The 22285-nt window shown below is 38.3% G+C and overlaps 1 protein-coding gene across 5 annotated transcripts in view; it reads left to right on the top strand.

Annotated features, from left to right (window-relative positions):
* The window catches only part of FNDC3A (fibronectin type III domain containing 3A), a 111987-nt gene that overhangs the window by 36213 nt on the left and 53489 nt on the right, over nucleotides 1–22285 (top strand). For 4 of the 5 annotated variants that reach the window (XM_066313263.1, XM_066313264.1, XM_066313261.1 and 1 more), the window contains one exon: nucleotides 1856–1931. In XM_066313263.1, coding sequence (XP_066169360.1) covers nucleotides 1856–1931 — 76 coding nt within the window. Of the gene's footprint in view, nucleotides 1–1855; nucleotides 1932–21408; nucleotides 21447–22285 lie in introns of those variants that run through there. The other variant, XM_066313265.1, reaches the window with a different exon arrangement.

Below are 22285 nucleotides of genomic sequence, written 5' to 3'. Positions count from 1 at the left end.
AGGTCAGCTGTAGCCAGAATGGCTCCTCCCAGGAGTTTGGGCACCTAAATCAGCCAAAAGAGATGGGCAAATGTAGCTATCCAGCCCACACACAACAGATGGAGAGAGATTCTCATGTACCATGAAGATTTTAGGTACTTTTATACCAGTCTAAACTTCAAGCTAAAATTTTCAATTGTAGAAGAGGGAAGAGTATATCAATGAAATATGCCTACAAATAGTCATGCCTGCTTGGGGAGTCCAAAAAAAGTAATTGCAAGAACTCACCTATTCATATTTCACTCCTTCATTACTTTCTGAAGGTGATGATAGCCAGGTCTTAAAATGCTACCTTCAAACACTTCAAAATAAAGTCTGGCAATAGAGTATTTTCTGAAGACCTTCAAGTCTTCTTTGAAATTCATTACTGAAATCATCTTGTTTAGATTTTATTATGAATGCTAACTCTTAGTAAATTTTACATTGAGCCAGACTTCAGAAGGTCAGGAAGATTTATTAGCTTGATAAAATGTAAATATTGATGCAGTTCATTGTTTTTTCTCAAACAGCCTAAAGCTTCTAGGAAAAAAAAAACATATGAAACAAGATAGTATTTTTAAAGTGCTTGCTCAAACCTGAGCTAATTAGTGTTGAAATCACACAGCCCAGGCTTGAAATGTGAATGTCTATCATATCTCGTTGATATATTAGTGTTAGAAGTTAGAACTTGCCATCTTTAATTTGTGAAATTGCTCCACCAGAAGGGGAGGAATTCATATGATTTCTGCCATTTTCTTATCCTTTCTTTTGTCTCTGGTACTCCTAAAATGACTAACACTCAAGTTTCCAGTTCTGGGTGTTTTGGTTGGTTGATTTTGTTTATATAAACTTGAAAGATTTTTATTTTTTTTTTCAATTTACCAAAGTAAATTTTTGGCCATAATGCTCAAGAGTTGTGTTTATAAAGATTTCTTTCCTTCTAATTTGTAGAGGGAGGAGGACATAGGCTCTATTTAGACATGTGCAAGCAAGACTGAAGAAAGTTCTGTCCAAAGAGGAAATTATAAAATGCATCTGCTCTTCAATATTTTAAGGCTTTTTCTCCTTTGTTCATAATTTTAGCTAGGTTTTTCATGTTTACAAACTTTTTTTTCCTCACAGAAGGGCAGGTTTCAAATAAAAATATAGAAATCTAAAATGGTAACAGGCTTCTGCTTTGGTAGAGACTTTGTTTATTTTGGCTGCTGTGTGCTTCGCTATCATTTCTGCATTGGTTGGATTTACAAAATTAGGATAACCAGCTTTCCACAAAAAAAATTATACATATTGTTTCATGCTGGACATCTGGTGCACTTACTTTGTCATTACTTCTGTAATTTTTTTTTTCATTAATGAATATACAAATATGCTTGAGTCATGTAAAGAGCGGCATGACACAGTATTTTCTTTGTGTTGCGAACTGTCAAGTGGTTGATGTCAAGCACTGGGAATTCTAGACTTCCTTCTAAAAGTTAATGTTATGATTTGATTAATGTTGAAGTTAATGCAATTTGTTGAAATAATCTAAGCTGTACAAATAGCTTTTTAATTATACCAAGCAGTTGAGAAAATAAAATTCGTACAGGTACTATTTTACTTAGTTGCTATTCTATCTTTCATTCTTTGAAAAATGTCTGTTTAGAAGTATCTATGTTTATTCTTGCTCTTATCTCTTTCTCTGTGGGATGAAGACAGTAAGAAGTGTGAAGTGAAAAATAATGTATTTACTACCCAGAAAAAAAAATGTTTTTTTTTTCCAGTAAAACTTTTTTTTTGCACATACCAAAATTCTGTTACATATTCCTGTGTAATGGTTGTAAATACTTTTATTTTTAAGGTTATTCTTGTGCAAGTTAATCCAGGGGAAGCATTTACAATAAGAAGAGAAGATGGACAGTTTCAGTGCATTACAGGTAAAGCTGATAATTTTTTTTAAATTTTTCTGAGTCTGAATCAGGATTAATAAAAGGCAATTTATGGTGAAAGTAAAAGAATGACAGAATTTATTTTAAATACAAGTGCTATTTAAAGACCTAAAAGATGATGTGCTAAGGATCATTGGGATTTAGATTTCACTGCCATAAACCAGGTGCTTTTTCTTATGTTAAATTAGATGAAATAAGATTTTTTTGGGAGCAGAAGGGAGGAACATTTTCAGATTGCAAAGTAGACATGGAAAGGCTGTTGTAGAAACTTTTGACTAACCTTATTTATTTCACAGACCTCAAATTAAAAGCTACAACTGTTAATATGTGAGTTTAGTTTTTTTTATTCTTTGCTATCATGTGGATGTTGTTTCCCTGTCAGTTATCCCACCTAGTTTCTCATTATCTCTAGAGACCAAATTGCATTATTTCTGAGTTCTAGCAAGTGCAGCTTCAAAATAGAAGTGTTTCATCTAAGCACAGCATCGCCTTTTGCAATAGTCAGTTTGGATGTTGTTTTCTATTCCAAATGACCATAGCTCCCAGTTAAGCATATCTAGAAAGTACTGTGGGAAATGAGCAATCAGCTATTGCTGTTGCATAGAATACCTTTTACTGTATTGTAAGAGACCATCCACAGATTCAGCTATGGGGTGACATTTTTGTTTGTCATTATCTGGACCAATGAATCCTACTTTTTTTCCTCCCCCGGGTGTTGGCCCAGATCCAACAGATAGTGTTCTGGGAATTTGAAGCAAGTATTTTCCAGCTCCTTTCCCTCTTCTCTCCAGTCTGATAAGAGCTGAAAGGTCCGGTTTCTAGTGTCATAGGCAGCTCCTTTGGCTACAAAACAATTGATTTAAAGGAGGCCTTAGATGGTAATTAAGTTTATATTGACAGTTCTTAAAGTTTACATGTCATAAGCACCATATTTCAAAACTTCGTGATGATTCCATGGTATTCTTGCATCATCTGGGCCCCAAATGGATCAGTGTTGCAGCTCACCATTCTATACAGCTTATTTGAAACATGATATGTAATAATTACTTGACAGTACATGAGGGAAATACAATGATTTTTGTCTTGCAGTTCAAGTTAAAGAACAGATAAGATATATTTTGCTTCTATTGCACAAAATACTGAGGGGAGTGTGGCATGCATTGCATGTTTGATTCTAATTTTTGATTTACCAAATGGTCTTACTGGTGGAGAATGAATTGGCACTTTCCTAGCATGATTGTCTTCAAAGCAAAAAGAGTTTCATGAACTGTAAAAATACTAAAATCATATCTTTACAGATATGGCTCTAACCTTCCATGGTACATTATCCTTGCGTGGTGCCTCTTTACTTTGGAGTAGGCAGCTTGCCATTGTGATTTGATCCAGCTGTGGATTTCTTTATCCTTTAAATATGAAAGTGAGCATGAGCAAGTTACTAGACGATTGTTTCTGGGGCTCACTAAGTGTAAGCTGAGGTACAGGCTTTACAACTTCCCTGAAAAATGCACTGCAGTCTGGAAAAATGCATCCCAAATCAGTGCCACAGCTTTTGCAAACCTCCTGCCACACAGTAATTCTTCTTGTCCTTCCCCCTTCCTGGAGATGAAATTGTGGATTATAATTGGTAGTAAAATAGGGGGCATAAAGATTTTTTCATATCTGTGAATTCAGTAATCTTCATACAGAACCCGAGTTGCACCTGATCTTTTGAATGTTGCTTTTCTGGTCTATTCTTGCCACTTCTGAGACATATCTGTGGTTTTGAGTGCTATGCCAATGAGTCTTTCTACCTTTTGCATTTTTGGGTCTGTCTGCCTTAAAGAAGAAATTCCCTTAGTAATTGATGCTGTTCCTTTTTCATGATATTGTATTTCAGCTCGTGAGGAGTATCTAGTGTTTGATTTTCTGTGTAGAGATTTGTATAAAATAAACTATTTTAGATGGTGTAAACTATAGAGAGTAATTTGGTATTGGTCCTTTTTGTTCTGCCACAACTTCTCAAACATAGCTTGCCCTTGGCTTGTCTACAAAATGGATTTCCAGTCTGCATAATGGGTTACAACTGCAGGAGTCTATTGCATTGTCTTGAAAGTAAGAAAAAAATCAAGCTCATCAGTTCCTTGGTTTTTTCTTCACTGTATGCTCTCAATTGGTAGGTGAAATCATAGTTAAAGATGCAGAAAAATATAATGAGAATGGTTTGGATAAATGTACAAAGATGTTTATTTTTAGAAAGGCATGAAGAGGGACAAGATGGCTGAAATTTAGTGGAAATGCAATCAGTGGGAAGTTAATTCAGTCATTATAATGTTTCTTAATATTTTTTTTTCAATCTTAGTTTTTCCTGTAAATATTTATCCATTTTTATACTCTTCTCTGACTTAAGAGTCTCTGCAAAGAATACATATGCAGTTTTTTCAGTGATGTATGATATAAAAAATTGGAATTATTTAAATACAGTACTAAAATGAAAGAGTGGAAGTTAAGAAGTTGCAAACTGCTTATGGATTCCAGATAGCAGTGCAAATAGCCAGAGACATTAGTTTGAATGCTTCTAAATCTCTTTTGTTCTTTATTGCTGGTCAGTTCACCTTGAGATTGTGCTGTCTGCTGAAGTTAATGTGGATTGTTAATAAATATAACCATAATGTTAATTGTGTTTTCTTGCATCAGATACCATCCTATTGGAAACACTGAGATGCTCTGTCAGTCTCCATACTGTTCTTGTCATCTGTTCTGTTTTTAAAGAGAACTGTCCTTACTTTGGCAACACTGTGCATAGGGTAAAATTTCTCAACCTGAAAATCATTGGGAGTTAGTGTCTCTTCAGGAGGAAGGAGAGGTGTGGATAAAGTGGCTATTTAGAGCTGTCCTTGAATCAATGAAGTAATGAAAACTTAAAGCACTAATTAATGGAGAAGCACGCAATGCATTTTCTGTGAGCTGTGCTTCTGAAGAAAATGCTGCATTTACGCACAGATCTTTGTACCGACTTACCACATCTGCTCTCACAGGTAATCTGTAAAGCTAATTTGGAACTACATTAAGTGAGAAGCAGCTTCTTAATGTGGTCCTCTTCCATGGCAGTAGAATATTAAATGAATAATATTTAGTGAAAAGACGGAAGAATAATTCCTGGTTTGAAATCTCCTAAGGATGGCAAAAGAGCAGTGATGGTTAAGGGATCCTTTATCCTTGGTGAATACCATTCCTTGATTTTGGTGACCTTTTAATAAAATAAACATGTATTTTATTCTTTATTTCTGTAGAATAAGAAGCATGGTTACTTCATATTTCTGTAGTGAGCAGTCTAGGATCATAGCTGGGTTTCTGTTATCTGTATTTTGACCTAAATACAGCTTTGATTGAGCAGTTCTGTGTGCCAATGCCCATATTTTTTTGGATATTTTCTTTGCCTGCATAGTGATTTATCTGATAGTGACAATTCATGCTCCCCCTTGATGCAGCTTCAGTTTAAACCATTTTTCAGTCTCTAACTTTACAAAAACACTGGGCATTTCTTGCTAGATAGATAGGAGCATATCTGTCTGTGTAACCACGTGTTAGATCAAAATGTTTATTTTCAAAAGAGGTCTTTTAAATCTGTGAAAATTTTCTTATATACTAGAAATTCACAGACTTCTGTGGAAACTTTCTTTAAGAAATTTTCTTCTGTTATTATGAAATAATCAGCTACATTACAGTGATTCAGAAAACCAGGTTTGAAATGTATGAATGGGTTCTCTTTGTAGAAGTGAATTACTGCAGATCACTCATTCATGAATTCTTCCTATTGCAGAATAAATGAATGAAGATGACTCATCTTGAGGACATTTTGTAACAGTCCCAAGTTACAGCGAAAGGCTATTAAATGTTACTTGACACAATAAGAGAGACCATGTTCTGTATGTCTCTGCAGAGGAAAATTGCCATTTTCATAATAGAATAAGAAGACTTATGTAAATTAGAATGAGTCATAAATGCTTCATGCTTTGAAATTAAATGAAGTGTCAGTATTAAGGTTAGGCTCTGGGATAAAAGTTAAGCAAGCTTAACCTAATTTTTTCTCTTTGAAACAAGAAATAAAATTTCTCTGAAAAGTGTTTTCAAGGAAGTCAAGAGGAAAAGAAGATACATCAATTCTGAGACAACAGTAGATCAGCTTGAGCTTTGCAAAACCAAACTTGCCCATTACCCAGAGTATTATGTGAATAGAACTGTTACAGAATCACAGAATGGCTTGGGTTGGAAGAGACTTTCAAAGGTCATCTACTTCCAACCCCTCTGCTATGGGCAGGGACACCTTCCACAAAACCAGGTTGCTCAGGGCCCCATCCAGCCTGGCCTGGAACACCAGGGATGGGGCATCCACAGGTTCTCTGGGCAACCTGTGACAGTGCCTCACCACCCTCATGAGAGTTTCTTTCTTATATCCTGCCTAAACCTACTCTCTTTCAGTTTAAAATGTTGCCTCTTGGCCTGCAACAATAGGCTCTGGTAAAGAGTCTTTCTGCATCTATTTTATAAACCACTTTATATAATCAAAGGCTGCAATAAGGTATCTCCAGCACTTTCTCTTCTTTAGACTGCAAACTCCAACTCTCTCAGGCTGTCTTCACAGGAGTAATGCTCCAACCTTTTTGGCCCTCCTCTGGACCCTCTTCAAGTCCATGTCTGTCTTGTGCTGAGGAACCCAGGACTCCAGGTGGGAGGCAGAATCACCTCCCTCACCCTGCTGGACAATGCTGCTTTTGATGCAGCCGAAGATACAGTTGGCTGACTGGGCTGCAAGTGCATATTCCAGCTTGTGTCTAGTTTTTCATCTGCCAGTATCCTCAAATTTTCTGCAGGGCAGCTTTTAATCTGTTTTCTGCTTTTTTTCTGCTGTTGGGCTTGGCATGGTTTTGATTGTTTACAGATACTGTAAGAGCAGCCAAACTGAGCATTTTAAAATCTAAAAGTAACTGCTATTTAAGTACATTTGGAGTAAACCCCCCTAGATTTATCTTGTTCAAATATCATCTTGTGCTTTGATGTTGAAATTTATTTTGAAACAATTTATTAGTATTGGAAGTGATTAAAGACCTACAATAAATTCTGTACAAGTTGCTACAGACCCCTGAGAAGGGACTTCGTTAGTTGCTAATGGTCATTGGGAGATATTCCCTCACAAGACCACCGTAGCTTATTATCAAATCCTAAACCACTGTGGTAAGTGGAGAAAGTGTGTGCTGTCAATCTGTGGTGATTTTAGAATGTGCCAAGATACATGGCAGTGCAGTAATGGTCACATTTATAGACTGAAAGGGTGACATCACCTCTAGAAACGCCATATCTTGTTTGTTAAATTACTCAGTATCCACATTAGCACTGGGCAAAGTTTAGGAACAAAATAATGTTTATTTAAATACACAGCTCTCTAGTGATGGAACAAACTAGCAAAAGTAATAAAACACTATTAATAAGTGTTCTCTCCTAGAGCATATCTAGTCTTCTAGGTGGCCTGAGTAATGGATCCCTTACAAGTAAACCCAGATGTGTATTACAGGAGTCTAAGGCTTTGGTTTTCCTGCTCCCATTAAGAACAGCTTACTGAAGCCAGCCAGAGAAGCTGCTCTGGGTGCTCCTTTTCTTTCTATAGGCTGAGAAGAAATGAATTGTTCATCCTTGTTTCCATTTGCCTGTTTCTCATTTCTAAATACTGAAATTCTGCATGACAACATGTGTAAGTTTATTTGCTTTGCTTTTCATCTTCAGTGATGCTTTGCAGCTTTTCTCCACAGTAGCCTTCTGAAAACACAGATGTAAGGTTTTGTATATCAGTTCATTTAAAACATTATCTAAAACACCCTCAAAACACCCTCACCGTAAATGATAAATGATTTCAGTTGTCATCTCCATTTCTTCTATGTAGAAGACAAAAGATATTATGTAAGGCCAAAACTGGATATGGATACTTAGATTAACATCCTTTCCTACATATTAATTTTAGGATCTCCACTGGAAGTAATTAGAGGGCCTTTAAAAAGGCATTGAGGGAAGCTAAGACAAATCAACTGAAAGTATGGGGTCAGAGCAAGCTACAGTGGTTTGCACCTAATTGACTCTTGGTTGAGAATGTCCATGGCGAGAGTCAGAGCTGTGTCTATAGGAGTAGCTTAACTCTAAAGCACCTCTGTTTGGGAATGACCTTCATTATGAGCAATATTTTTAAAAATTAAAGGGTTTTTTATTATTTCTAGGTATCTGCACTCAAACTAAAAATAATATTAGTATGGGCCAGCTATGTGGGAGTATGACTGCAGAGAAGACATAATTCCATTTTGTATTGAAACAAGATGATGAGGGAAAGTGGTCACAAAACGTGGTTGTAGCAGCTTGATTTGGAGCTGTCTCATTCCAAAATAATTTTAAGCAGGAGCTGCTCTTTTTATAGCTTAGATTGATAAACAGGGTGCATGAATGCCCTTGCAAATATTGTTGAGGACTTAACCCTTGTATCTTTTCCTGGTAGGTTAGCTTAAAAATTGGATTGAGATAGGGCAAATACCCTTCTGGTAAGGTAAAGAAATAATGATGGATTTAAGCCCTCACTGCAGTGCATGTAGAATGCTCCTGTCTTGGCTTTGACACATAGCACAAGTGCAGTTGGTAAATTGAGTATTATTGGCAGGTAAAACTTGCCTGTAAGCTGTGCTGCTGCTGCCCTTCTAGTACAACTGCTGAATTAAAGCTGGGTTCAGATGCATCTCCTTGATTCTGTAGGCCCTCTTGCAGTCAGGCAGAGGCAGTCTTCATGACCATCTTTCAAATTTGTTGTGCTAACTCAATGAAAATTGCAAAGTAGTGCAAAACAAGGTCATTCTCCTGACAAGAATAAAACACAGCAATCCAGAATTCTCTTCTCTCTGTTCTGAGAGTGACCATGAGAATTAACCTCGTAACAGAGCTCCCTCAGCCTAGTCTGGGAACTGCCTGACCTTGTCCTCCATTAATTCTGATGGCTGGCCAGGTCTTTGTGGTCCCAGTCTCATCGAGCCATTAAAGAAGTAGGCAGGGATGACACAAGAAGCTGTTATTGGAAAAACTTACTTTATCGTGCTGCTTTTCTGCCAGAGCAGCTTGCATTACTGTTGTGCCTACTTTGTTAGTGTTATAAATACTAGACTTCTAAAACATTCTATTCCCAGAAGAAAGTGAATTTGCTGGAAGTTTGATTAAGAAGCCAACTAGGCTTGTTTTATCCTCTTCTGCAGTGGCAAATTAAAGGAAAAAAAGAAATGCATTAATTCACATCTCTCATGATGTTGATTGTTGTGTGTCTTGGGAAAAACATAGTTTTCTGCCATTGATTTCTGTTTAAAATGTGTTAAATAGACTGAATATCTTTATGTGGAAAAGACATGTCTGTGACATTTTTTGCCTGGTTTATTTGTCATTCTTCTAATAGATACTTTTTAAACTTTTGTTCTATCTTATTTCATGCATTGTGAGTTCATGAAGTACTATATTCATTGTAAGGTGTTCAGTCAGGTTCTCCTTTTCCTGTTTGATTTTCATGTATATTCAGATCAGCTAATCTTCCCTTGTACCTTCTTTAATCTTCTCCTTTATTCCTTCTTTTCACTACACTGCAGTCTCCACACTGCAAACTCAGCCTGACTGTAGGAAGGTTCTGGAGACATTTGTTTGAAATATCAGTGCTTCAGCTGCATACTGAAGTCATCTAATTTTAGGTGTCTAAGTGTGTGTTTCTATATGTGGCCTTGGATCTAAGCTCCCATTGAAACTAGTGAAGATTTAGTCACTAGGTATGGTACACTCAGTGCTTTTCAGCTGACATCAGTTTGCACTCAATAGCTCTCCAGGCTCCACTGTCTGTACCAACTAGGTCTCCACTTGCTATAATGGGATTTTAAAGTCCTAACTTGCATGCAGACATACAATTTTAGATACCTAAATGAGATGTCTCCATTTTGGAACTAAAGCCTGACTATTAAAAGCTGAAATAAATAAGGCCACATCCCGAAAGTGCCTCATTTAGGTGTGTTGATTCACAGTTGTACCCTGAGTGAATATCTTTGTCCTCAAGCACCTGAACTCTTTGAGCTCATCCATTTCCATGAGCATCTAACATCGCATTTTACAAGGATGGTACTGGTTCTTGAAGGTGCGTGTTGGGAATTAATTTACAGCCCTAAGTCAGAGCTGGAGAATGCCCCTAAAACTTGGTTTCCATTACTCTACTTAGACATGTCTGGCCCCCAAGGCTGTGAAGTATTAACTCAAGCTGGTGAGATTCAGGTGCTATTACTGCCTCTATCTGGAATCAGTTGGATGAGCCTTGTATGAAGCATGTTAGGCTTGACAGGTTTGTGTCTGGCAGTATTATAATATTCCCATAGCTCTGCAATCAGTTAGTCTGATTTCTTCTCTGACTATGCTGTTGATGGGAAGGAAATAGCCCTATATTACATGCTTCAGCGGGGGAGAAGAAGGGGAAAAATTTGGTAAGATCTCTTCTTGGTTTCTAGTAAGTAGAAGTAGTTAGTAGTTTTCTATAAGGAGAAAGTTTGTCTAATGTAAGCAGTAAGCAGTTTGAATTAAACGAAAAAATTAGAGTTGTGGGCATTTTACTAAGTATTTTCACTTAATGTACAAACATTTATCATAACTTAAACTGATAGCAATTTCTTTATCTTAATTGGATGCAATCTGATTAACTGCAGTAATAAAGATTCATGAAGATTGCTAACTTCAAAAAGTTCCTTAATTTCATTATCTGATTACTTAAAAACAAATGGTGCTTTTATTTTGTAGAAACTCAAACTATGTTTTTAAATGGACTTTATACTGGATTTCATGAAAATGGAAAGGCTAGAACTCAGTGTATAAAGAACTTTTGCTGGATCCTCTTTCACAGCTACATGCAGTACACATACAGGCTGGTGTGTCATCTGTTGGAAAATGCTGTGTGTTGTTAGATGAGACCTCAGGAGAGTTCCTTATAGTCCCTGTGCAGTTCAAGTTGTATTGCTGCATTCTTGAGGTATAGTTGTAGCTGTCAACTAGGTGTCAACTGTAGCTGTAGTTTACTCTTGTCCCGTTTGTAGTCATGGCTGCCTTACCTCGTGCCACTGCCACTTTCAGGCCCTTGGTAGTTGTGGAGAACTGCAGACACACTGGAAAGGAAAACAGTCTTCATAGTTGTGGAGAAGCTCTCATGGCCATTGTTTGTACAATTTTCCTCAAAACAAAGCCAGTTCCTCATACATGTCCAGGCTGTCACAACCATGTCACAACCAAGCTTACAAGCTGACATTGCTCTGCCTCCGAGCTTTCTCAGATGCCAAAAGCTATTTGGTTTAGTTGTTTACTCTCCCTTTCCTTCATTTTCACCTGTGTAAGGCTAATATGTTGTCTGTTCTTTCAAGAATATAGTATCTAACCAAATGCTGCAAACTTGAATCCAGGTATTTTCAAATCTGTTCATAGTTTTGCTCTTTTTTTTCTAGTAATAGATGAATCAGCAGCACATGGCTTGATAGATGTGGCTGTGCATGTGTTATTAATAGTAAATTAATAGCTGTCTTTTTTTGACTGTCTGTGAAATGACTGAGGTTTTGTGAGCTTGTATGACTTACGTGATCATGTCGCTCTTCAACTTTATTTAAAATCATGGTAATATAACTTCCCCTTCTTCCTTTTGCAGACATGCAGCAATCTATTTTACATCTAAAGCAGTTTATTATCCAAATGAGGGAAAGGAAGAAGAGACAGAAGATAACCAAGGTCCTTACATATAGACTAGCTGTGCACAAATACAAAACAGCTCCTGTGTAATGTGAGTTAAGGACTGGTTACAAGTAAGTTCAGCCAATTGAAACCATTAAGAAACAATGCAATCATAAGGAGTTTCAAAGTTGGAAGGGCCAAATTCGTTGGAAGTGAGTACAGCTATCCACACTGCTGATCTTGTTCCTTTATGCCAGAGAGAAGCTCTTGGTTACACTACAAAGGGCTTTCCAGTTGTCGTAGAAAACTCAATTGTCTACGGCAGGTGCTCTAAGACATCATTCAAAGAGCTTCAGATATTTTCAAGTGACTGTATAGCACATAGTAATTTGTAGGTGTGTCTCAGTTAATGGTACTGGAGCTTCTAGAGAAGCTGACAACACGTTCCTTCCCTTTTGATTGATCAGCTGTGCAGTGAGGATATGGTTTATCTCATTTGCTTGTTCTCTATTTGTTTTTCTAGTAGCATTCCTCAAAAGTTTCCTTATCCTTTTGCTTCAGTGCTCTATATATGGGCCATTTCCATAAATACTGTGTATAATGTGTTTCCCTTGGATGGTCTTTACAATTCAGAGGTTGAATGGATGTGCCTTTCAAGGCAACTGAAGAAAGAGATGCAGTCAGAACTATAAATGCCAAATCAGAAGTAAATATTATTGCTCACTAATAATTCTTCAAAGGAGTTAATATACAGAGCGTGGTCAGCCTTTCTCTCCTCTGTTTTTCCAACAAGTTGTCTTTAAGGTAGTCTCTTGAAAGACAGAATTTAAGTGAAGTGCTCTTGTGTTGCATCCTCAGCTGCTTTAGACTTGAAGAGTTTGTATTCTGAAAGCCACCACTCTCTGGACAGAGCTAACTCTTTTGGTTTGTGCAGCCAAGAGACATCTCAGTAAAGCTCTTAAGCAGCAGGTAGATTTGGAAAATTGTATGAAACATACTTAAGTTTCCATTTATTCTTTTTGTTACGCTTTCCATGTACTTCGTATTTAGTTTCTTGTTTTGTGATGAGGCAAAGATTTTGGCTCAGATTCTGTTAGATGTACCAGAAGAAAAGGTATTTTGATGCTTACCTAGATAAAAAATTTCAGTTAAATCTGAAATCTTATGTGACTTTTTACTCTTATTTTTCAAGTGATAGCACATACAAATAAAGCTACCTTGCAGACACATCCTTGGGATGCTTAAAGCCCAAGGTGAGTTGGGGAATTTGAGAAGCTAAACTGTTTTTTCTGAAAGATTTTTTTTTTTCTGAATTGAGGTAGGAAGCAGAGTGAATATCTCCCATTAGAGTTTGACATTGCTGGTGGGGGCAGTTTTGGGGAGCATCTGGTGGCTATGCAATGCATTAATGGGTGAAAATATTTAGTAAGTTACAAGGGCAGTCTAAACAACTGAAACCAGTTAAAGTTCTCTCAACATGAATGAGTTTTAAAAATCACCTGCTAAAAGAGCTGAAAAATAAGAGTGAATATCAACAAATATTAATCAGAGGTGCAGAGGACTGGTTAGTGTGAGACTAACTTCCATTCATTTCCCTGATTTGTACTACAAATGGATACAAGATGTCTGTCAAGTGTGAGGTTTTTGAGATTGATTATTGATAGTTTGATCATTTTTTCACTTCTCCCCTATGTGTATTAGAACAGTGCATTTATACACAGGTTGTAAATCTGACATCATATCTATGTAGCATTTTCAATAAAATATTTGTCAAAGATACGGTTTTATGCTTACTACACCCTTCTAATGCTTATGAAAAGGAAAATTGCATGAACAGGAGGAAAATGTACCTTGGAAATACCCTAGCTTTTCTTTTAATTGCAGCTGTATACACATCAAAGTTTCCTTGCATCACTTTCCAGCAAAGATATGACACATAGTAGATTATTAATATGCCCACACATCTTTCTCTGTTCATCCTCTGTCAGGTCTTTCAAATGCCATACAGAGCACTGATTTCTCCACAATAGGTTTCCAATTGTGCATTATGTTCTTAGAATTTCAGTGTGTTGACTTTTTTTTAGTTACTGAGCCTTGTCCTCTCAACTGAAAAACAGATCCATTATTTTTGATGGGAAAAAGTCTTGTCTCATGTTGGTGACTGTAGTTAAACAGAAAGGTACTGGGTTTAGAGTTCTTTTCAGAAGCACATAAATGTATGTTGCTGGATCATCTTTTTGTATGGTGCTACTCTGCTGCTGGGTCTGGGCAAATAGTACCGTAAACATTTCTGTGCAGCTTCAGAGAGCTGGAAAAAAGGTCTGAAGTGCCTGGGAACCTTACACAAAGAAAAAGAGGCTTAATGTTGGGTGAGGTTATGTCTATTTAGGATGTAGTTTTGACGGATATGAAGGCCAATGGGAAGCAGATAGGACTAGAAAATGCAGGTGTAAAGAATTGCAGGTATGCAGTGGAGTCTTGAGGCCAGATACCCACATGTTGCCTGTTTCATTCAAAGAGCAGCATAGAATGTTTTTGATCACTATTTCCAAAGAACTTCAGCGGACTCAATACAACCTTTTTTTTTTTTTTAAGATTCTAAATTGTGCATGAAATAGGAAAGGATTGAATGCTGAAGTATGATGCACAGCTAACCTAGGATGTAGGTATATTCTTCCTTATTCTTCACTTAATCAATGCACTCAGGTATCTTTCAGCTAACGAAACATTCTAGAAATACTTGGTATTTCAGCAAAGCTGATCATCCTGACAACTCTAATGGCACAGGAAATCATATTCCAGAAGTGCTAAAAGATCAACAAGAACATGCAGTAGTTGTCCAGAGGAGTGTTGTTTGAATGGTACTGCTGAACTGGGTGAAATGCAGTTATATACAGTGCAAGGTTGTGCATAAAATTAATAAATTATAGATGGGGCTCTCCTCACTTGAAACTTGATAAGGAGGAGGAAGAAGCAGGCCAGCTATCTATTTGACTCACAAGAGAAATATTATCTCCAGTATAATGTATCTGTGAAGCTTAGTGTGATCATAAAATGCATCAGGACTGTCATTGTTAGTATAGTTTGGGATGTTTAGTAGGATTTTACAGGATTCTGCTGAGATTTCAACTGTAATTTGATAATTCATGTTTACAAATTATGAAATGACGCTGACTCCAGGTGTTGTGGAGAACTTAGGATAGTCAGGAGAAAATATAAAAACAGAGTAGAAGAGCTTCGTTTGCTTGGCTAGAAATAACTTTTGATGGAAAACAACAGGGATTTTTAAAAAATAATGAATGCCAGAGCTAGTCTGGAGTCCAGTTGGCTATCAAATGGCTGTGAAATACTTTTATATAATTACAAGAAACCTGGCTACATAGGAGAGTGGTGCTGTAGAGGAGCAGTCCACAGCTCCTCAAAGAATAGCTTTGGTATTGGTCTTCATGCCTCTACAGAGACATCCATTTATGGTGGATCTTGATATATGGTAATGGAGGAGAGGATTGAAATTGCAATTGCCAGTGAATAGACTTGATTCATGAGGTGTTTTTCAGGCCTTGAGCCCTCGTGGTTCAACAACAGAAAATTTACATCTCCTGCATCCAGACAGTAGTGAAGCAATAAAAAGATTTCTGCACAAAGGGCACATTTACTTTACAGCTATTAAGCAATTTTCTTGTCTCAGCTCCTTCATGGAGGGATATATTGATCCATACATAATGTATGGTAAGGAACTCCACCATATGCATGTGTCTTTTTTCCTTTCTTCTGGTTTGGAATGACAACCATTGTATGTCTGAGCCAAGTTATTTCTTTCATCCCTGGCCTCTTGTTTAGCACAGGTAAGTAGATTCCTTACATAGTTCTTTCTGACTCCAGCTTCATTTCAGATGCCAGAGCAGTGGGTATGTTACTTTCCAAAACGTATTTGGTAACAAAGCAAATTGAATTTGAAGAGAACACTGCAGTGGTATAGGCTTATCTTGGTTTCTGGTCCTAGCTTACTGCTTTTTCAGATATTTTCTTTCTGGTAATACATGTTTATTAACATTGCTGAAAGCTTTTTATCAAGAAAAGCCTTTGTCATGCTCTTAGTATTTGAGCTTACATACTTCCCATGTGTGGTAACTTGCTTCAGATTTGTAGAAAATGATGCCTCATTGAAGTGATCTGCCAAGAATTAATTTTGGAGAATCAAGGAGTCTTATAAAACACCAAAAAGACCAAATTTTAAACTTCAAATTCCAAAACAAATTTAAAACATACAGATTTTAAAGTCTTTATTAGTTAAACTGCAAATCCTGAATACCATTTTCACATCACTGTCGGCAGTAAAATGTGAGGTTTGCAGTGCAAATTGTCTGATAGTATTGAGGGATTTGTGCAATAGTAGAAGCATTTCACTGCAGAAGAGGCTGCAGATGTTTGTATCAAGCATGGTACCTTTCTGTGTTGCTAAGTCTGACAATATCAGTGGTTTTTTTTATGTGTATCCTGGTTTGGGAATAATTTATTTGGGATCAAATTTCTGCAAAGCTTTTGGACATGAAAATTCTTGTATGTTGACCTTAAGTCATTAGCAGAACCAGAAATCTTAATCTAAATGTTTAAGTATTTATCATGTCAGTTGCAATGATAACAATGTTCAAGCTCAGTAGTTTTTCAGTCAGACTTTTATTTCCACTGTCTTCAGAGCATCGCCTATTGTAGCTGCATTCATAAGCTAGTTATTAGTGAAAAGACAGAGAAAAATACGTCTATGGGAAGAATTGTGATTGCAAGGGGTCATGTTTAAGATGCTTGGATTCCACCTTAATTGTAACTTAGATTTAGCTGCAGAAGTCTCAGATGCAGCCCAGCTTCTGTTTTGACCGTGGAATCCCCTATGTGCCTCTAATGCTACAAAACATGAAGCTGCAGGGAACGGTCAGGAGACAGACATTAAAGACAGAGACAGTATATAGACAGTATATAAATGATTCCTTTCTGTCTCTCCAAAAAGAAAGTGTGCTTGGGTACTTGGGCTGTATTAAGTTTATTCTGAAATGCAAACAGCATCATCAGCAGGAAGTTGTTTAAAGCACTTGCCCACAACCGAAAAAAAATCTGAACTCTGCAAGTACCAGAGAATTTAAACCTGTAGCTCCCCAATTCCAGCAGTGTCCCTTAGCTGTGAGGCTCTGGGAAATTCTGAGTTGGCCTTTTCTTTTGTTGTCTTTTGGAGATGGGCATCTTCACTTCAAAAAAAAAGATTCTAGAGGGAAAATATGTGGGAAAGCAAGCTGTCTTTTTCTGTTGATGTAATGGGGCTTCCTCTATGATTTAGGTGTAGTCCTGGGTTCTACTTCCTGTTTTAAAGGCTGGATCTGAATTTTCCACTTAGAAGCTCTGGGATTAAAGGAGTTAAGCATGATTCCATTCCAGTTTCTAGTGATCCATCTCCAGCAGAAGTGACCCATGTTATTTCTTAGTTCGGTGTTCATAGCACTTTCCTAAAGAGGAGCTGGCTGTGGTGAATGTGCCAAAGCAGAGACTTGTCTTCTGGAGGCAGCCAGTGAATCATGCTGCTGAAGCCAAGTGTTTGCTTTAGATGCTGTAAAGTTGTAAGGTGTATGACATCAGATTTTTCAGTTTGGTCTTAAGTCTATCTTTTGTCACATGATTCTGTATAATTTGCCTGGGTCTTGTTCCCTATGGTTTGTGGCATGACAGAATGATTTCTCATCACAAATGCTGTCTTTTGAATTGTCAGCTTCAGGGCTTGTTTTCTCCACTCATGATTTGAAACAAAGCGGTGTAATAGTGTTACTTCATAATCTATTTCATGGTTAAGAAACCTACATCTGAACATTTGTTTGTGGAACTGCAGTGTTGCCAGAAACTTTGTTGGTGGACTCAAGTGAACACCTCACATGGAGACAATAAGGATAATTGTATGGGGTGAGTGTGAAGAGAGGTAGGACTGGAGGACCAAACTCTTTCCATTGCTTAGTATTGTTACAAATAATCTTTTTATCTGATCGGAACAGCAGACTCACCTAATACAAGAACCATATCTAAGAGAGTAAAATTTCAGTGAGACAGAGCTATTGGGTGGGAGGGTTTTTAGAAGTCAGCAGTTGACATTCACTTTTTGCATTATACTGAGAAAAGTATTTAGCCCTGCTTTTGCACCGTAGAACTGTAGTGGTGGAGCCAATGTCTTTCTAGATTTACCTGGTTTTCCCTCTTCTGCTAAATCACATAGAATTCTGAATTATGGGATTTCTGGAAAGCTGAAATACCCCACATCCTAGTAACTTAGTTTTGTATCCTCTAGTTAGGAATGATCACTCCCAAACTGGTCCCTTCAAGGAAATATGTGTTTCATATTTATTTTAGATACTAGGAAGATTTCAGCTGTTAATAATTATAATAACTTTTGTTCTGCTGTGGTTTTATTTTAAATGGGCAATATGAATCAGTGTTGTATTCATTTATATAATCAGATTGAAACCTAGACAACTCAAAGGTTTTCAAATGAAAGTACTTGTTATTAGTAGATTCCAGAAACTCAGAGTAATATGTCTTTAGAGCTATGTGCCTTGGGTAAAAATAAAAATTCTAGTTGGGCACTGAATTTCTTCTTGGCAGCCTTTTCAGATAATGACTTCTTGCTGTGTTTTCTGACACTGTATATGATATATTAATCCCAGTTTGCTCAAACAGATTTTATTTTTTTATATATATCCATGGACTATTCTCACTTGTCCATAATTTTAAAATACCTTACCTTAGAATCTGGTAAAACTGTTCCAGCATTTATATGAATGTTATTGATTTTCTTAATCAAAACATTAGATTTGCTTAAGTGTTACTCAGTAAGTCATATTCAAGCCATTTAATGTATTTTATATGTGTGTATATATATACATAGATATAAGTGTATGTGTGTGCATTATAATTTGGGAAGGGGTAATGTTAAGAAATTTGCACAAAGGAAAGGAGGCTTCTTTGAATGCCAGCTGAGACAGCAGAATGTGCCAGATACTTCTGCATTCTAGTTTCAAGCCAATGTAGCCAGGTAAGTAAAAAAACCCCTCATTAGTGTAATAAGTTGAATATCAGGATGGTGAAAAGGCTTTTACAAGTAATTATACTATGTAATACTATCCTTAGCACAATCAGGCAGGGGGAGGAAGTTGAAGTTAATGCTTGTTCTTTCCAAGATCTGTCTTCTCTGGATCAACACAGGCTTTTGTAGAAGACACTGTCTACACATGAAGAACTGCCAACTGTTGAGACTCACTCGTGCTTTTCACTCTTAACCACAAGCAGCTGTCAGTAGCAGTGCTTAACTTTTTAACTTCCTGGTCTGCAGTCCTATATGGGAGAAAAAAGCCAAACCCACGTGATTAGAAAAACACCAATTCTAGTAGTAACAACTGTTAGATTATTAAATTGTAGATTATCTGAATGTTGTGAATCAAGCACAACATGATTAAGCAGCATGCACAAATATTAAATTTTAGTCAGAAAAATTTGCAGATCTGTACTGCACATCAGTGCTAGAAAATTAAGCTCTTGAAGAAAAAGCTAAGCAAATATGCAGTGCAGTTAGATAAGAATAAGTGCAGATTATTTTTCCTGCTAAGAATAATAACATTTTTATCAAAGCCTCTCTGTGTGGTTTATCACATTTGACTCCCTTTGAAATGCAGCAATTTATGGTTCACCCAATATTTAAATTGGAACTCTGTGAGGGTGTGAACAATTTTTTGACGTAACTCTTCCACACAGTCACTAAATCATTGCCCTAAGCTGGCAAACTAAACAGAGTAATTTAACAGTCTGGGCTGCACAGTACAAAGTGTATGTTGTATTTCCACATTAACGTCTTTGAATCATTGTTACTTTTTTTAGTGAAGTAGAATTTGTCACTGTGGCAAAGAGTTGCTTCAGAAAGTAGGTATAAAAAGTCTTGTTGTAGTGTCTCAGTCGACTACAGTCATTCTTCTGCAAATTCCCAAGTGTAACTTTGCATTATGAAGTTTGTGCTGTTCAAAGGCATGGACTTGCAGTCTTTTTTTAATTACATAATTGCACCATGGTCATTGTTTAGAAACAGGTGAAATAGAAGTACATTTAACATTTGAACATAGAAACCATTGTCACCTTTTTCCTTTGAAAGCGTATCAGGCCATTATAAAAGAAAACTGATAGCTGCATTAGTGATAAAGTGCTATAGGAACCTGTCATCCCTGCACTTTGCCTGAGAAGGGATTTTCTTGTGAATATGTATGTGTGGTTTCATGGGAAAGATCAGGATCTCATTAGGATGTAATCTTTAGAAATACTCTAGTTAGGCTTCATAGCTTTCTGCTCTTTTATCCATTATTCCAAAGTCTCTGTAAAAGAAACTCATGCTTCTCTCCCTCCCCCCTCACTTTTGAAAGGAACCATGATAATGTCTTACCTTCCGTTTTTCCTTTTGTTTGCCAGCCTACTGTCTACCGATAGGTTTCCTTTTTTTTTTTTCCTAGTCAGTTAATACATTTCAATTGATGTTGCGGCTTTCTCAGCTGCTGTTCCCCAGCCTTGATGGCAAAAGTAGACAGATGGATGGGGGAAGGGGAGGGATTGTTTTGTCAGGATGAATTTAGAGCATAAGGGATGCGTTAAATTGACAGCGCTGCCAGCTGAAGTCTTCTGATCACCTGTGTCCTTGCAGAGATCCTAGTTCCTTATGTTTCTTCTCCAGCTTAGGCCAAACGGTAAGTTCTGTGCTTGCTTTCCTTTTTTTGTGTTAGTTGCTTTTATTATGTTGCACCTAGTATGTGTAAAGATGTTGAGGTTAACTTGAAGTATTTTCCAGGCATGGCTTACAAGACAAACATAGACCAATTGGTAGTGGTTGTTGTTACTGGATTTTTTTAAATTAGTTGTAGCTGTTGGGAGCCAAAATAAAACTTTGAAGTCTTAGCCCTTATGTAAAAGACAGAGTGGTGCAACTGCTTGTGGCATCTGGGACTATTGATTTACTGCAGCCCATCAGTGTTAGAGGGGTGTGCTGCTACGTCAGCTGGCGCTCTATTGTTTCAGCTGCTGTGGCCTTTGTGTTTGATCCTGTCAGTGCTTGCGTCAGTGATGCATATCATCGCCTGTGTGATGTCAAAGTGTGGGTGTTCGGTTATAGAGCCATAGTTAACCTAATGTGCTGCAGTAAATCCTGAATGCTATTTCCTCCTGGGGATAGCAGTGATTCATCACCGTTCACATTAGACTAATGCTAAGTATAGCAGTGTTCATGAGCCGCAGTATCCAAATAGATTAGTATCAAAGTCATTGCAGCTCTCCAGACGCTGGGCCGGAAAGTGTTTGTTTGCAACCAGATCTGTTTGTGCACCCCCTTTCTTAGGTGTAAACTGATTAGCAGGTCAGCCCAAGGAAAATCTTCTGGAAGGACCGGGCCCGAGTAATTCTTTAGCCCTTAATTATGCCAATTAAGGTAAAAGCTTTCAGCGAAATGACTCGGATCACACCAGGCACTGACGGTCGGCCGATTGCCGTACAGCGCGGCAGCCCCCGGGCTGGCGGAGCACGCCGCTCCCCGCGGGGCCGCGGCCCCTTGAAGCGGCAGGGCGGGGCGCGGAGGCCGCGGGGCGGGGCGGAGCGGAGCGGGCCCGGCGCGCACCTGCGGGACCCGCCCCGCCCCGCCCGCTGCCGCGGCGCGCCGGGAGCTGCCGCCCGCCCGCCGGCCCGGCCCGGCCCGGCCCGAAATGAGCGGTAAGGACGCCCGCCTGCCCGTTCGGCCGCCGCGGTGAAACACGACACCTGCGGGCCGGCGGCCTCCGCGGCTGTGCGGCAGTGGCGGATGGGGGAGAGCTGCAATGGCCGGGGGAAAAAAAAAATAAAAATCTGTGGGGCAGGAGTCGGAGAGCTGCCGGGCCCCTCGGTCGGTGGTGCGCTCTCCGAGGGGGGTGGCCGTGGTCCCGAGCCCTGAAGGGAGCAGGACGCCCAGCTCCGGGAGGCCGTAGGAGCCCGGGTGCCGAGTGCCCCGGAAGAGCATTCCCTGCCCCGGCGCTGGGAATCCGGTGTGTGCAACCTTTGCCGGGGCTTTTATGAGCCACTTATAATGGAGCGATGCTTCATGGTTGAAATAAAAAGAAATGGTGTATGTGCTAGGCGAGCGGTGGCGGTATCCTCAGGTTTTCAGGTGTTACTATGTTTAGATCAGCTTCTCACGATCTTAGCGATGATGCAGCGCTGGTAATTTTGCTGCATGATTATGGTGGCTGTAATGAGCATAATGAGGTTTTTATAGTCTGCTCAGAATGACACGTTGGAGAGATTGCTAGGGGAAGGAGGTATTCCTCCCGTTGGTGGGATTTTAGGACAATCATAAATTGAGAGTGTGGTGTAACATATGTTTCTTGGGTTCAGTTCCATTACATCAACACTTAGTGAGTCTGATGAGACATTTTTCAGTAATAAATTAGCATGGGTATGTGTTTGTTTCCACTCCCACAATGTTTCTTTTCCACTTATTATGTAAGAGAGCTTATATACCTGAAAATGTATAAAAGATTTGAGACCTCCCTTTACCAACAATCAAGTCATCAACA

Source organism: Sylvia atricapilla, chromosome 2 (assembly GCF_009819655.1).
Source record: "Sylvia atricapilla isolate bSylAtr1 chromosome 2, bSylAtr1.pri, whole genome shotgun sequence".
In the NCBI taxonomy this organism is placed as follows: domain Eukaryota; kingdom Metazoa; phylum Chordata; class Aves; order Passeriformes; family Sylviidae; genus Sylvia; species Sylvia atricapilla.
This window is presented reverse-complemented; position numbering and strand designations above follow the sequence as displayed.